Source organism: Juglans regia, chromosome 11 (assembly GCF_001411555.2).
Source record: "Juglans regia cultivar Chandler chromosome 11, Walnut 2.0, whole genome shotgun sequence".
Lineage (NCBI taxonomy): Eukaryota > Viridiplantae > Streptophyta > Magnoliopsida > Fagales > Juglandaceae > Juglans > Juglans regia.
Genome location: NC_049911.1, coordinates 28945931 through 28960220, shown reverse-complemented (window position 1 = coordinate 28960220; position 14290 = coordinate 28945931). Strand labels below are relative to the sequence as shown.

The 14290-nt window shown below is 37.5% G+C and overlaps 2 protein-coding genes across 2 annotated transcripts; one reads left to right on the top strand and one right to left on the bottom strand.

Annotated features, from left to right (window-relative positions):
* Positions 1-100: 100 nt before the first annotated feature.
* LOC108991367 (protein RCC2 homolog) lies at positions 101-9915 on the bottom strand. Its single transcript, XM_018965590.2, has 16 exons — positions 9395-9915; positions 9144-9205; positions 8993-9060; positions 7883-8004; positions 7062-7167; positions 6885-6936; positions 5132-5249; positions 4924-4954; positions 4791-4814; positions 4576-4700; positions 3458-3539; positions 1843-1965; positions 1690-1743; positions 1537-1606; positions 987-1020; positions 101-712 (listed from the first exon to the last, which is right to left on the bottom strand). Exons 1-16 carry the CDS (start codon positions 9588-9590, stop codon positions 378-380), a joined length of 1602 nt encoding a protein of 533 aa, XP_018821135.1. The 5' UTR covers positions 9591-9915; the 3' UTR covers positions 101-377.
* Positions 9916-11994: 2079 nt separating this feature from the next.
* Positions 11995-14290, top strand: LOC108991328 (protein FAR-RED IMPAIRED RESPONSE 1-like). Its single transcript, XM_018965509.2, has 5 exons — positions 11995-12550; positions 12671-12801; positions 12914-13957; positions 14046-14159; positions 14255-14290. The coding sequence occupies exons 1-5, from the start codon at positions 11995-11997 to the stop codon at positions 14288-14290; spliced, it is 1881 nt and encodes a 626-aa protein (XP_018821054.2).

The window sequence follows — 14290 nt, the reverse complement described above, 5'->3', positions numbered from 1 at the left end:
CCACAAACGCTTGCTCGCGTATTTTAGCAAATGCTGATGACGCTTGTTAATAGTATAAAACGGAAAGAGAGAAATAGCCCATCAAGTTATGAAATATCAATGGGAAAATTGACTGAATGTGAGATTTTCTAAAATCGATAATGTGGTAAGTTCTGATGCAACATTTTCTCAGTTTTCCAAGTAAAAAAATGAAATGTTAGTACAAGAGAAATGTTTCTATCAATCAAACAAGTACAATTCTGCGGGACTGAAGAATTAAAAAAGGAAAAAAATACTTTTGGAAATTAGAAAGAACTCCAAGTACAGTAGCCAATTGATAGTGTCGTACCCCTCTCTAAACAGAGAGAGAACAAAATTTCAAACTTGGAAGTGTCAAGTTAGGCCTTCCGGGGCCTTCCTCTTTTACCGCTTTTCCCTTGAGAAGAATGTGAACTTTTATTTGCTGATGGAGGTCGACCTCGCCCACGCGTTGATTTATTAGCACCTTTACCTCGACCTCGACCAGAAACATTCCTACCCCCCTTTCTCTGTTCTGTCTGCCCATTGACCTGTTCTTCACCATCTTCACTGTCAGCATCACTGTCATCTCCATCTTCCGAGTCAGATGAATCTTTCAACTTCTTCCTCTTCTTCGAGTTACTTAAAGATTTAGCAGTACCCTTTTTAGCAGTTTGCTTGACAACCGGAGTTTGAAGCTCAGGCTCTTCACTACCTGCAGAAAGAATTCTTCTGATTAGGTTAACCAGCTTAGACCCCCAAATCGTCAATACAATGTTGACAGCCAAGCTAATTTTAACTCTCAGGCTATGGGAAGGCCCAGGCAGAAGTCTGGCCCCTAAAAACGTGCAAACATATACATTGTCCACTTGGCCAAAAGTTGTGCCTTGAATCGACTAATATTCCTTTCATCCAAAACATGTAATAACAGTTCTTTCAACAATAAATCAGACCAACCATTTACACTACATGCTTTGACATCAGCATACCTTCACCAGAAGCTTTGCCATCATAAATATCGAGCTGAAAAATAAAGATCAAAAAATTATCCAAAGTTAATAACAGCTTTATCTGTATTTTTTAGGGAGCGTAATGAAAAGCAGCTACTAAAATATAGGAGATAAAATGCCCTTCCCAAAGAAGGGAAAATCGCTGCTGAACATTAGATTTTGAACAGAGTATGACATTAAAGAGTCTAGAGCAGCTAGCTGTCACTACAAAACGATTCTGCCATGCCAAAACACTTACTGTTTAAGATTCTTCCAAATCGAACATTCCAAGGACACAATTTAAGAAAAATTCGTATTTCATCTAGCTCATTTATCAAAGAATGCAATTACTGTTTCGAAATCATTGTACTGCCAAAACACTACCAGGAAGTTAAATGCTCAAACAAAGATTGATGACCGCTGAAAGCTAAGGGTAACTACATTTCTTCTGGCAACAGTGTTCAGACAACATTCCGATAAGATACAACACCAAAAATGCAAGAGCACCCAAAATTCCAATAACAGGATACTGTGATCTTTTAATAATTACCTGATCAAGTTGGTCACCCACATTTTTTCTATCAACCACCACCATGGAATGGCCCATACCACATGCAACACTACAGTGAAAAAAAAAATAATTACAATCTATGAGTAGAATTGTTGAAAACAAATTAAAAGGTAAGCAAAGACTAACACGCACCTGATGACATGCATGCCCTCAAGAATATCTACTTTTTTGGGTATTGCGGAAGATCTAAGGAGCAGAAACAAACACAAAGCAAAACTTAAAGAAAGAAAAAAGGACGCCTTTAAAAGAAAGGAAATTTATGATTTAGAAGTGACAAACCCTTACTTCTGCCCATTTGGGCCAAATCCCAGCTCTCCATGTTGTGCATGGCCCCAACTTATGCAGGAGGAATCAGCACCAACAAAATGGTGCATATTACCTGAATCCATGCAACGTAGATTCCAGCCACTGTAAAAAAGCAGAAAATAAAGTTATCTATGCAATTATGCTGAGTACCAGTCAAACCCAAAAACTAAAACCAGCAAACCTCTAAATTATCACTTCATGAGTTGGAAGAGTAATACACTTTCAAGATGCCAGACAGGATATTATATTACTGAAAGAGGCTCTGGATTTACACCGACAATAAAGGCCAGGAGACGGGATACTTGTAAAGCTGAAGAGAATACAAAATCTAAAAAACAAGGGAAATTTTTCTGATATGCTTTGATGGCTAGTCAATTTGAATCATCAAGATTTCCTAAATGAACTCAAAATTTTGGCAAAAAAAAAATCAAATTACAATAGGAATGCTATAATATTCAGAATATTAACAGCACTATTGGTTCTGCAAAACCGCTTGTCAATTGCATGATTATACTTGGATAAAGAAAGGCCGAGCCGACTTGGTTCTTTGGATCAAATCCCACGGATAATTTTTCATTTTTTTATTCGGTAAACAAAACTTCCACAAATAAAAATTCATAATAACTCCCAAAACTCAAAAGACAACACCAAAGTCTTGGCGTTAAAGCCTTCATTCGCATGACTACAAGCCTGGGTTTGAAATCCCTTTTCATGCTAACCTTTACTCATCCCATAACTAATCTTGCAGCAAATGGCTAAGACTTCAATTTCACTTTTCTGTTTTATCCATTACTTTAAAAAGTTCCACATATGAAGATGTAAAAGCAGAAAGTGAAGGACATAGGTCCTAATGGGATCAACTTGCATGAAAAAACATGAAACTCCTAAACAACTGTGGGAAATGTCAAACAAAAAAGTTAATCCAAAGTTACAGAAAAATTTATGCAGTTCGTGGAAGAGTTTCCACAGATAAGTTGATGAAATTCTATTTTTGGGATGTTTGGGTTAGATTGCAATGCCTTGTCATGTCATAGATCTTATTGGACTATTGAAATGGAACGTTTTGTCAGTCTCACAGCAAAGCATCATGGAAGATTGTTCCATCTAGTTTGTTGTGTTGCAATTGGAAAGACAATAAAGACAGAGGAACTCAAGGATTCTTGTTCAAAACCCTTTACCACATTGGATGATTGCTCATTCAGCTTTTTCTTTGTAGTTTACGGGGCTTTTATGCCTTTTTTTTTCATAGGGTGTATCTCAAGTATTAGTTCTCTGTACTGGGAAAAACATATTTTGATCCTTAATAACACTTAACCAACCCATAGGGGTTGGCTCAAATGGTAAAGGCCTTGGTTTTGGTGGTATGCTCCCTCGAGGTCTAAGGTTTGAATCCTTTTGGGTGCAAACACTTTCTAAGGGCCATCGGACTGGGGGAACTTCCCATTGAATTACCCAAGTTGCACTTGTGGGAAACTCCTTGCCGAGGGCCTGTGCACCCTCAGAATTAGTCGGGACTTTGATCTCAGACACCCGGTGCCAATAAAAAAAATAAAACTTAATATATAAATAACACAATCATGATGCAAAGCCAAACCTTAAATCCATGAGAGGTTTAGGATACATCCAATCATCACCGGCGTTCTTTATCTTGCCCCACATATACAACTGTCCTCCACCTAGAAAACAAATTAATTTTAGCAAAAACCAAAAAAAAAACTGTAAAAAAATAGAACACAAATTTAAAAATTGAGTGGTAAGGTTCGCAAAAAAAATTCTCCAATTAATAATGTTTTCATATTCCTTCCTACATATGCCATTTGTATAAAATTATTTCACTTGCAAGGTAAGTAGAGGCCTGAAGCTTGCCTTTTATAACAATAAAATTTTACTTTTACCTATTAAAAAAAAAGTAAAGGCCTGAAGCCCCTTGGCAACACTAAATAGGATCCTCACTTCAACTAACCTTGGCTAATTGCCAATGAGCCAAGTGGTTACTACTAAAGCTTACTTGATGATTTGGTCCTTTATTCAGGGGCCCATGAAGAAAAAAACATCAACAAATAAATTGAATGTAACACGATATCTTGGTCCTAAGATATGGCAAGCCAAACTAAAGCCAATTCAATTGCCTAGTAATAGACGTGTGCACTCCCACATTACCAATGGACAAATAAATTGGATATTATATGACAAAACTAAAGCCAATTCAATAACCTTATGAAGAAGTGTTTCACTCCCATATTACCAAGTCTTAGACTCTTATGCTTGATTTGAAATTCAATCTTTTCACCATAACAAAGTTTTTCTTCTATATTTTCCTTTAAAGAGATTAACCATAACACTTAGCTCTCTGCCAAATACTATCAATAAGAGGTGTAGGTTAATTGGGTAAACCACAAAGCTTAAACATAAATTTAATCTTCCCACAGCCCTTCTACATCTTTATCATGTCATGATCTACACATACACTCATTACACGGTTGTCTAAATGATTTGTTACATCTACTTATATGCTAAGATCTATAGAGCAACTTGCATTCTATTGTTCCACACTGACACACTCAACTTGGTATCATGTTGTTCAAACACCTTTACATATTGTCCCAGTTGGCATTTAGCACCACCTTCCAAGCTTCCATAATAAACAAGGTCTATAATAGGGGAGGGTGTGTGCATCACAATATCTACACTTTAAACCAAGTTCATATATACCTGCAGTGCAAGAGGAGTTAACAGAACCAGCTGAAATCACTGCATCTGGAGGTAGAACATTGTGCCTCTGAAAAACGTCAACACGACGAGGGACCCACTCATCCTTCTGCTCCCTATGTCCGAGCCTAAAAATAAGCATTCCAGGAATTACATGGATAAGAAAAAGACGGCACCATGAAGAAAGCCCATACACAATCTGAATAGCTAGAACCTACCTTCCATAACCGCCAAATCCCCACCTAAACATATTTCCACAGCAGATAGTCAACCAGAAGATATTTCCAAGTCAGCAGGAAGAAAGAGAAGTGTAATGCTATCTCACACTAGGTAAACTGAATAAGCACTTACGTGTAAACAAATCCATTTGAATCCACAGCCACTGTATGCCAAGACCAAAAGCCAACATAAAGAAACAAACATAACAACAATGCAAGTATGTTGACGCGGAGGAAAAGTGGGGTGGGAGCTGGGGGGGATTAGTGTATACTTATGTATAAATACACCTAAGAAAATGCGTATGTATAAATACACAGAGAGAGCAGAAGCTATTAACAACCAGTATGGTTCGTTCCACATGCAACTTTGACAATCGTTTCCCCAGCAAGAGAAGCAATTGCTCTAGGGCGTGGTTGGGCTTCATAAGCGAGTCTCACTGAGCTGTCCTTGGTGTTGTACTGCAAGTACATAAAAAATTATGTGAAGCTTCACACTAAAAAAGGTCCCATATCTGTATGTGTATGTACAAAAGTGTCTAAATCATGCAACCCTGTCTCTGTCTGTATACAAACTTTGACATTTCATCAAGGGTATCGACTAGAGGAAACAAGGTAATGACAAATCAAAGAGGCTTCTACAGTTCAGTAGCCATTTAATCCCAGTGCCACACAGCAGCTTAAATTATGTGAAACTTCATACAAAAAAAGTCTCATATCTGCGAGGGTATGTGCAAATATGTGTTAAAATCATGCAGCGCCCTGTGTCTTTGTGTCTGCATATAAACTGAATGACACTTTATCAAGGGTAGTGACTAGAGCAAACTAAATAATGACAACAACAAAGACGCTTCTTGATGAATGCAGTCTAATGGAAACGTTTACATAGGCTACATACGGTGTGTAAAGGAAGATTGAATATAAATAAAACGACGTAACAAAATTCAAGATGAGAGCTGCTAGCAAGCAGAAGCATGAAACTAAACAAGAAAGTCGAGTTTAAGCAATTGATGAATTAATTGGACTTCACACCAGCCGAGGGAGAAGCAGAAAGCAGTGGAGGGGCAAGAAGGGTGGATATTACGAAAATCATTCCACAGTTCAGCATCCGTTTAATGCTAGCACCACAAACCAGCTTAAAGTGCCTTAATAAGTCCATATTCGGCCATGGGAGATTTTGAAATATTAACATCATCATATGTTTTGAATAATTTTGTTGAATAGAGAATTCTATTAAGGCAAACTGCAATTTATCAAAAAAAAAAAAAAAATTAAGGCTAGCTGCAGAATGCTACACCTAAAAGTAACCACCTTTATACTTAACAAAAAATAAAGTAACCACCTTTGTAAGAACTTTTTTTCATCATATTGTAGGAAATATTGTTGAAGGATATTTGAAAACAAAAAGGACATTAGAACTATTAAGTACTTTTCTCAATAGGTTGAAAATGTCAAAGGATCCTAACAATCAAGAGGCATGATGCTTCTGGTTCTAAGTGAGGTACAATCTTTATTTTTTATGTGAATGTGAAATGAGGTACGATCTCTAAGAAAACTATCCTATTAATCCCTCTTTATAAGCCTATTTCCAAAATCAAAATCCAATGATAGTCCACCGTACATATTTCCACAGTCAGCTCTTTTCCTTCATTAAGAAGCCAGCATATTGCATCAACTTCATACTTTCTGAGGGGGCTAAGATTCATCTCAAAAGAAAAAACTAAACAAAATTCCTATGCAAACAATCCAGCTGTTCTATTAAAAACCCTAAGGAGATTCAGATTAAAAAATTAGTAGATACAAATTAATACTCATATTGGATCAGTGCTATGTAACAAATTCTACCATTTACCTTTTAGTGGTACTTGATCGCTCTATTCACCCCTGATAAAAGAATTATCCCAAACATATTGCCTCTATATATGAAAGTTGGCCAAGAAAATATAGAAATACAGGTAAGGACCTATGTCGCTATCACCAAATTTAAAGCAATAAAGTCTTTGGATCCCATGAATACGACACACGGACAACTTGGCAACTTGTCAAAAGATCATGGGGAGAATATAAAAAATGAACACATAAAACATAATAGCATACCTCATTATCTGTTCCATGCCCAAGTTGTCCATACTGAGGAAGACCTGCAGTCCTAGAAACCAAGAAAAATTTTGCAAATCAGCAAGTTGTTTGACTTAATTGTGAACTACAAAACCAAATGACAAATTGGCCGAAAAACCATGAAAACAAAAGCCCAAGTGTATCCACAAACCATACAGTATAGAAGCTCCTTCAACAGAAGTCAACCACACGGTGAAGTCAGCCCCGCAAACAGTATTTTTTACTTCAGAAACAAGACAGCGAACAGGAGATAACTCGATTTCTACAAATGATAAAGTGACTACGTAAAGCAGCTTGTTGTCAGACACTAATGCATGTTTTACAATGAGATATAACAAAAATACAAACTCTATAAGCATTAATAAGTAATATCATATGCTATTTGTTCACAACTATAAAAATACATACAGGAATCAGATCCAGATACAAACATAATCTGGATGATGGACTTGGTGATCTGAATTCAATTTGCCAAGGCAAACTTTTTTTTATCAGTAATTTGCAAAGGCAAACTTGGATTAAGCACACCGCATATCCCTAATCACATTTTCCCATAAAACCTTCAAAATCAAATAACAATGTTGAATTTTGTTATTTTAATATAATGATGTTACCTAAAAAAAATGTAACACGTAAAGGGATCAAACTTGGATTATTTTATCTGTATTTGCATAATAATGTCGCATATAAAGTGACAAAGTCCTAGTACTCGATCATGATTCCAAGAATGCCCTTAAAGTACCCACTTCAGCATGAAATCAGATAGGTATTCCATGTGTTACAAGTGCCATTCTTAATGCATAAGAAACTTGGAAATATTGTGTACCCTGCCTCATATGTAGTGAGCTTATAACTCTTAAATCTATAAATGGCACTGCAATGTCAGAGTGGCCAGCCTATCAAAAACATTTGCCATTAGATTTGCATTGCAAGCTTCTAGAAATTTCATTGAACTAAATTTATAAAAACAAACCCACCATTGCGTACCGAGCCTGAACCCAGCTGTCCATGTTTGTTCCAGCCAAAGGAGAGGGAAATTCCATCCTCAGTACCCACTACTGTATGGCTCCTCCCCGTTCCAGCTCTAATGACTTTGTACCTTCAATGGATAGCCGTAACAACTCGAATAACAAAATGAATAAATAAATAATTACTGGTTTTAAAACTCAATTAAGACATTTAAATCCAGGATTTTCCATGGGTTACAAAAATCACCAATACGAGCACTTGTCATATGATATTAGTAGAATATACAAATCCTTAACAGAACCTTCATCACTATCACTCATCTGTACTCTACCATCCTGAAAAGGTGGAACTTTGATAAGCAAGTAAATCTATTTCCACTTGTTGTTATGTGCCTATCAAGTTCTCTACCATCTTGACAAGGTGGAACTTTGCTAACCAACCACAAACAAAGTGCCTAATAACTTTTGCAAAATAGTTTTGTTCTATCCATCTATTTTTTTCAATACTTTCTTCGAATTATTTTTTCTCAGCCCCATTTACATTAAATAATTCAATTCTATAACCACTATATGCAGTCATTAAATTACAGTTTCAGACACTTTAATCCCTAAAATTCAAACTCAAGCCAGCTGCATTTATTCAGAACATCTGTTCGCATCACTATCACTCTCTGTACTCTACCATCCTGAAAAGGTGAAACTGTGATAAGCAAGTAAATCTATTTCCACTTGTTGTTATGTGGCTATCAAGTTCTCTACCATCTTGACGAGGTGGAACTTTGCTAACCAACCACAAACAAAATGCCTAATAACTTTTGCAAAATAGTTTTGTTCTATCCATCTATTTTTTTCAATACTTTCTTCGAATTATTTTTTCTCAGCCCCATTAACATTAAATAACTCAATTCTATAACCACCATATGCAGTCATTAAATTACAGTTTCAGACACTTTAATCCCTAAAATTCAAACTCAAGCCAGCTGCATTTATTCAGAACATCTGTTCGCTCAAGGGAAGCCATAAATCAAAGAGGAACTCTACAACAACCTATTGGACAGGAGCCACTCCCAAGATTTGGAGTAGACACTGAGCAAGCAAAGCCTGACTCCTGCAACTTACTTGAGAAGTTCAGACACTACAGTCGGCCTGTCTCTCTGAATAGTGTCTCCGTGGCCAAGTTGGCCCTTCTGCACATCAATAGACTATGAATTAATAGCATAAAAAGAGAGCAAGAAACGTACAAACTTGCTAACAAAATACAAGTTCGTGCCTCATTGCGCCCCCATGTATAGCAACGCCCTTCAGTATCCAACGCCACACAATGACACGATGCTACGATTCGATGCAAACCATATAACGGTCAGAATACAATTCGTTATAATGAAAGAAAAATAAAAATACCAAAACTACACCGGCAATGTTCGGTCAAGATCAAGGCATTCGATTCAAGAACCGAGAAATGCAATCCAATAGGAGCTAAAAGCGAAGCGAAACCAATTCTAGATGGAGAATGAAACTTACTGCAGCCCGAAGCGACGAATCGAATGTCAACACCGACGAGCGGGCGAAGCCGAGTCGGGGAGACCAAGTTGCCCTCGAGGCCTTTGCGGCGACCAACGGAATCCCAAGAAGTGGCACCGCAGAACAAGAGCTCTCCCCCTTTCTCCTCCTCCTCCGACACCACGTCAACCGTCTTCTCCGGTTCCACCGCAGACATTCCCAACGGTCAATAAAATCTTATGTCGATAGAAAAAAAGGAACACAAACCGAACGGTTTCCCGATATGGCAGATCTAACGGTTAGTTTTTTTAAAAAAAATAAACAACAGAAACAGACGGCTGAGATGAAGTTGAGCTTGGCGGGAAACCGAGTGTAACGGCTAGTGAAAGGAGATCGGACGGAGAGTGGGTGAGAGGGGGGGAGGAGATTAGGGTTTGTAAGCTCAGAGACGAAGAGAAGATGAAGAAGAAAAAGAAAACCCTAATCGAAATGGACAAATATAAAATGGGGAATGAGAAAGAAAAAGAAAAAGCGATCGTTTGGTTTTTCCGAGAATAGGGGCCTTAAATTATTTCAACCGAAAGAAAAATAAATAAATATTAAATAAGAGTGCGTATCGGCGGGTAGATATTGCTGGTACTTTGTTATTTACGTTATAACCTTTTCACTTTTGTTTATTTCTTTTTCAGTCCTTGTCTTGTGATTGTTTAAGGCTCAAGGTACTGTCCCCGTCAAACCTCTTCGCGGATATCACAGCCCCAACCCCTTTCCTCTCCCGCTTTGAAGAAGACTCTTCGGATGAAGGGTAGGCTAAACAGTGCCATTGTTTTTTCTATGATTTCCTATATATTTATATTATATTCTTCAATTTTGTTTCGTTCTTCTATGCTTTCTCCCCCGTCTCTACATAAATTTCATAAAGAGAAAAAAGGTTTTCATCTTTAAGACTACATTTTCTTTGAAAGGTAAAGTGGGATTTTCATCTATTCAAAGAAAACAACATGTTTTAAATTAGAGTCGTTCTATATACAGTCCTCTTAAGATGACTGTATTGCAGTCCTAGTGCCGAATTGACAATCTTATCCCCATTTTAATCCGTGAATTGACTAAATTACCATTTTCTCTACAACCTAAATCTGAACCAAAAACCAAATTCAAATCACACGCCTCCACCTTGCTCCTACGTTTTTCCCTCTTCTGGGTTTTCTTGATGCATGCCCGAACGAATCGCAGCCTCCACCATCGAGAAGAGCACCTTCAACCCACCATCGACGGATGCCAAAGCCTTCTCCACCATCGACTGCCGACGATTTCCTTAGTATCTTCTAAGTTTTCTGCACTTTATTATTTACATAGTTTTAGCTAGTTTGTATAAATATAGAATAATCATTCAGATACAAAATCAAGAGGCAAAGCACTTAAGAAAGTATGTAACTGGTGAACTTAAGAAAGTATGGATTGTTTTACCGAGACTACAACTTTTTCTAGTATGTACAGTTTGTATAAATATAGGGGTATAGTTACTGTGAGATTTTAGCTCAGTTGAGGTTCCTGCACTTGTTTATTTATGCACACTGATTTAATGTTTTAAGTAGTCCTGCTGCACAAATATAGGCTCGCATGCTTGTATAGTCTGGGGAAAGCACCAGACATCCCATTGTTGGCTGAGTCTACACTTTGTTTTATAGAAAAGCAAAAGAAAGACCATGGTTTGTGCATGTAAAAAAGGCTAAACAATGGGATGGTTTTACGGGCTGGGCTGGGCAAGGATAATTGATCAAAGAAAAATGGGAATAGACTACATGCCACAATTATCTACTCTCAATTTTTGTCAACTATCTACATGCCACAATTATAAAAACAGACTATCTAATTACCATTACTTCCACTATCTACATGCCATTTTTTGTAAACTATTTTGTTTATCTACTCTCATTGATAAATAGAGCCTAGTCCGAATGGGGGGTTGGATAATTGTGGCATGTAGATAGTGGAAGTAATGGGGGGTTGGATATGGGAGTGTTAATAATTTTACCTTTTTCATTTGCTTCTACTAGATTTTAGTGGAAGTAAATGAGAGTAGATAAACAAGATTTAACTAGATTATTTCTAGAAACAGTATAAATGATTTTACCTATTTCATTTGCTTCTACTAACATATGGGAGTGTTAATTTGTTGTGCTTTAAATATATATATATATATATTTACTTTCATGTTGTGCTTCAAAAATATATGAAGATTGTTCTTGATGGAGAAAGGGGAAGAATGCACATCTACTAGGCGACCACTGTTTTTTTCAGAAAGCAGTAATTATATGGATACCCCAAATGTGAGAGATGATGAGGTAGTGATTGATAATCATGTTGTATTGATGGGGAATGATGATGATGATGTGGTTTTAGAGCCAACGCCGGGAAATGATGATGATGGGGTGTCGGGAAATGATGATGATGGAGTTTCAGATCCAACGTCAGGAAATGATGATGATGGGGTTTCAGAACCAACACCAGGAAATGATGCTGATGGGGTTTCAGAACCAACGCCGGGGATGTTTTTTAAAACTGAGAAATAACTCATTTACTACTACAAGCAATATGGGAGACAGGCTGGATTCGGCATAATGACCCAAAGAAGTAAAAGGGAAGATGATGGGAGTGTTAGATATGTAACACTTGGGTGTGCTCGTGGCGGTAAGGCAAGGAAACGTATTACCAACATTTCTAAACCACGCCCGACAACGAAGACTGATTGTAAGGCGAGAATTAATGCAGTTTTGGCTGATGATGTCTTACATATAACTACTGTCTGCAATGCACATAACCATGGGTTAAGTCCACAAAAGGCAAGATTTTTTAGATGTAATCGAGCAATTGATGATTCAGTGAAGAGGCAGTTAGATATTAACGACAAGGCAGTCATAGGTATGGCCAAAAGTTTTAACGCATTGGTTGTTGAGGCTGGTGGTTTTGAGAAACTTCCATTTATTGAAAAAGATGCAATGAATTATATAGACAAGGCTCGACACCTTAGACTTGGCAAAGGAGGTGCTGATGCACTTCGTGGTTATTTTGAGAGGATGCAGTATAAGAATAATGGGTTTTACTCATCAATGGATTTGGATGATGAGAGTCGATTAAAAAATGTATTTCGGGCCGATGCACGCAGCAGAGCAGCATGTGATTATTTTGGGGATGTTGTGACATTTGATACAACATACCTAACAAATAGATATGGCATGCCATTTGCTCCGTTTGTTGGTGTTAACCACCATGGACAGTCAATACTGCTGGGAGCAGGTTTGATATCAAGTGAAAATACTGAAACATTTGTTTGGTTATTTGACACTTGGTTGAAATGTATGGATGAGAGGGCGCCAAAAGCTATTATCACTGATCAAGACAGGGCCATGAAAAATGCTATTGCAATAGTCTTTCCAAATACCCGGCATAGATACTATTTGTGGCACATAATGAGAAAACTACCAGAGAAGTTGGGCTCACATGCTGAATTTTAAGTGTGGGTTGAAAAGTGCATTGCAGAGATGTGTTTATGATTCTCAAACTTCTGACGAGTTCGAGAAGTCTTGGGAGGTGTTTATTGACACTTACAATTTGAAGGAAAATGCATGGCTTCAAAGTCTCTACAGTGAGCAAATGTATTGGGTTCCCGTATACCTGAAAAATACATTTTGGGCTGGGATGAGCACAACTCAGAGGATTGAGAGCATGCATGCCTTTTTTGATGGATATGCACATTCTGAGACTACGTTGAAAGAATTCGTTGATCAATTCGACAATGCACTGAGGAAGAAAGTAGAGAATGAGATGGCAGCGGATTTCCACTCATTCAATTGCACAGTCCCTTGTATATCTCATTTACCCGTGGAGAAAAAATTCCAAGTTGTGTACACGAATTCTAAATTTAAAGAAGTGCAGTCAGAAGTAATGGAGATTATCTACTCTCATTGTGTTGTCATAAAAACAGAAGGGGCAATTACCACGTATCAAGTTAATGACCAAAGGGTAGTTGAAGACGGTATCAAGAAGTCAACTTTGCAGGCGTACTTCAATGAAGATGAGTGTGAGGCCAAGTGCATGTGTGGACTATTTGAGATGATAGGGATTATATGTAGGCACATTCTTTCAATTTTTGCCACAAGAGATGTCCAAGTATTGCCGAAAAAGTACATTATGGAGAAGTGGAGGAAGGACATTAAACATAGATATGGTCTCATTCGAAGCAGTTACGATGACTTGAGTGGTAAACCAGCTGCTAGTCGATACTCTGGTTTGATAAAATTACATTACCAAGTAGCTACAAATGCATGTGAAAACGAAGATAATTCTCTGGACATGACACAGAAGTTGAAGGCAGTGAATGACATTTACACTAAATCGAAGCCACAGGCCACAGTTGCAAGCACTCATGCTTCCATTGATGCCGAAACTGGAAGTTCGAAAAAAGTGTTGAGCCCTCGTGTTGTCAGAGGCAAGGGCAGGCTCCCATCAAAGAGGAGACAAACTACAATAGAGAAATTACAAACCAAAAATAAAAAAGCTGGTGGCAAGCGACAAATAAAGAATGTACGGAATATTTAAATAATGTGATTTTGATATAGTTTTAACAAATTTATACATAAGTTATGTCATTTGTTTATGTATTCAAATGTAGCCTCAATCACGGATGGAAGACGAATTAAACTCCACAGAATCGGTAATACTGCACGACACACCAGAAGCTGTTGTTTCGCAGTTGCCTGGTACACAACAAAGCGTTATTTCTCAGGTAAATGGTAAATAATATTCCTTTTTGTTTATATTTTGAACAAATAATGTTGAGTATTGCATAATGTTTTACAAAATATTTCAAACTACTTGCAGGTGAACTTCGCATGCCCTGGCCCTCTCGATGATTGA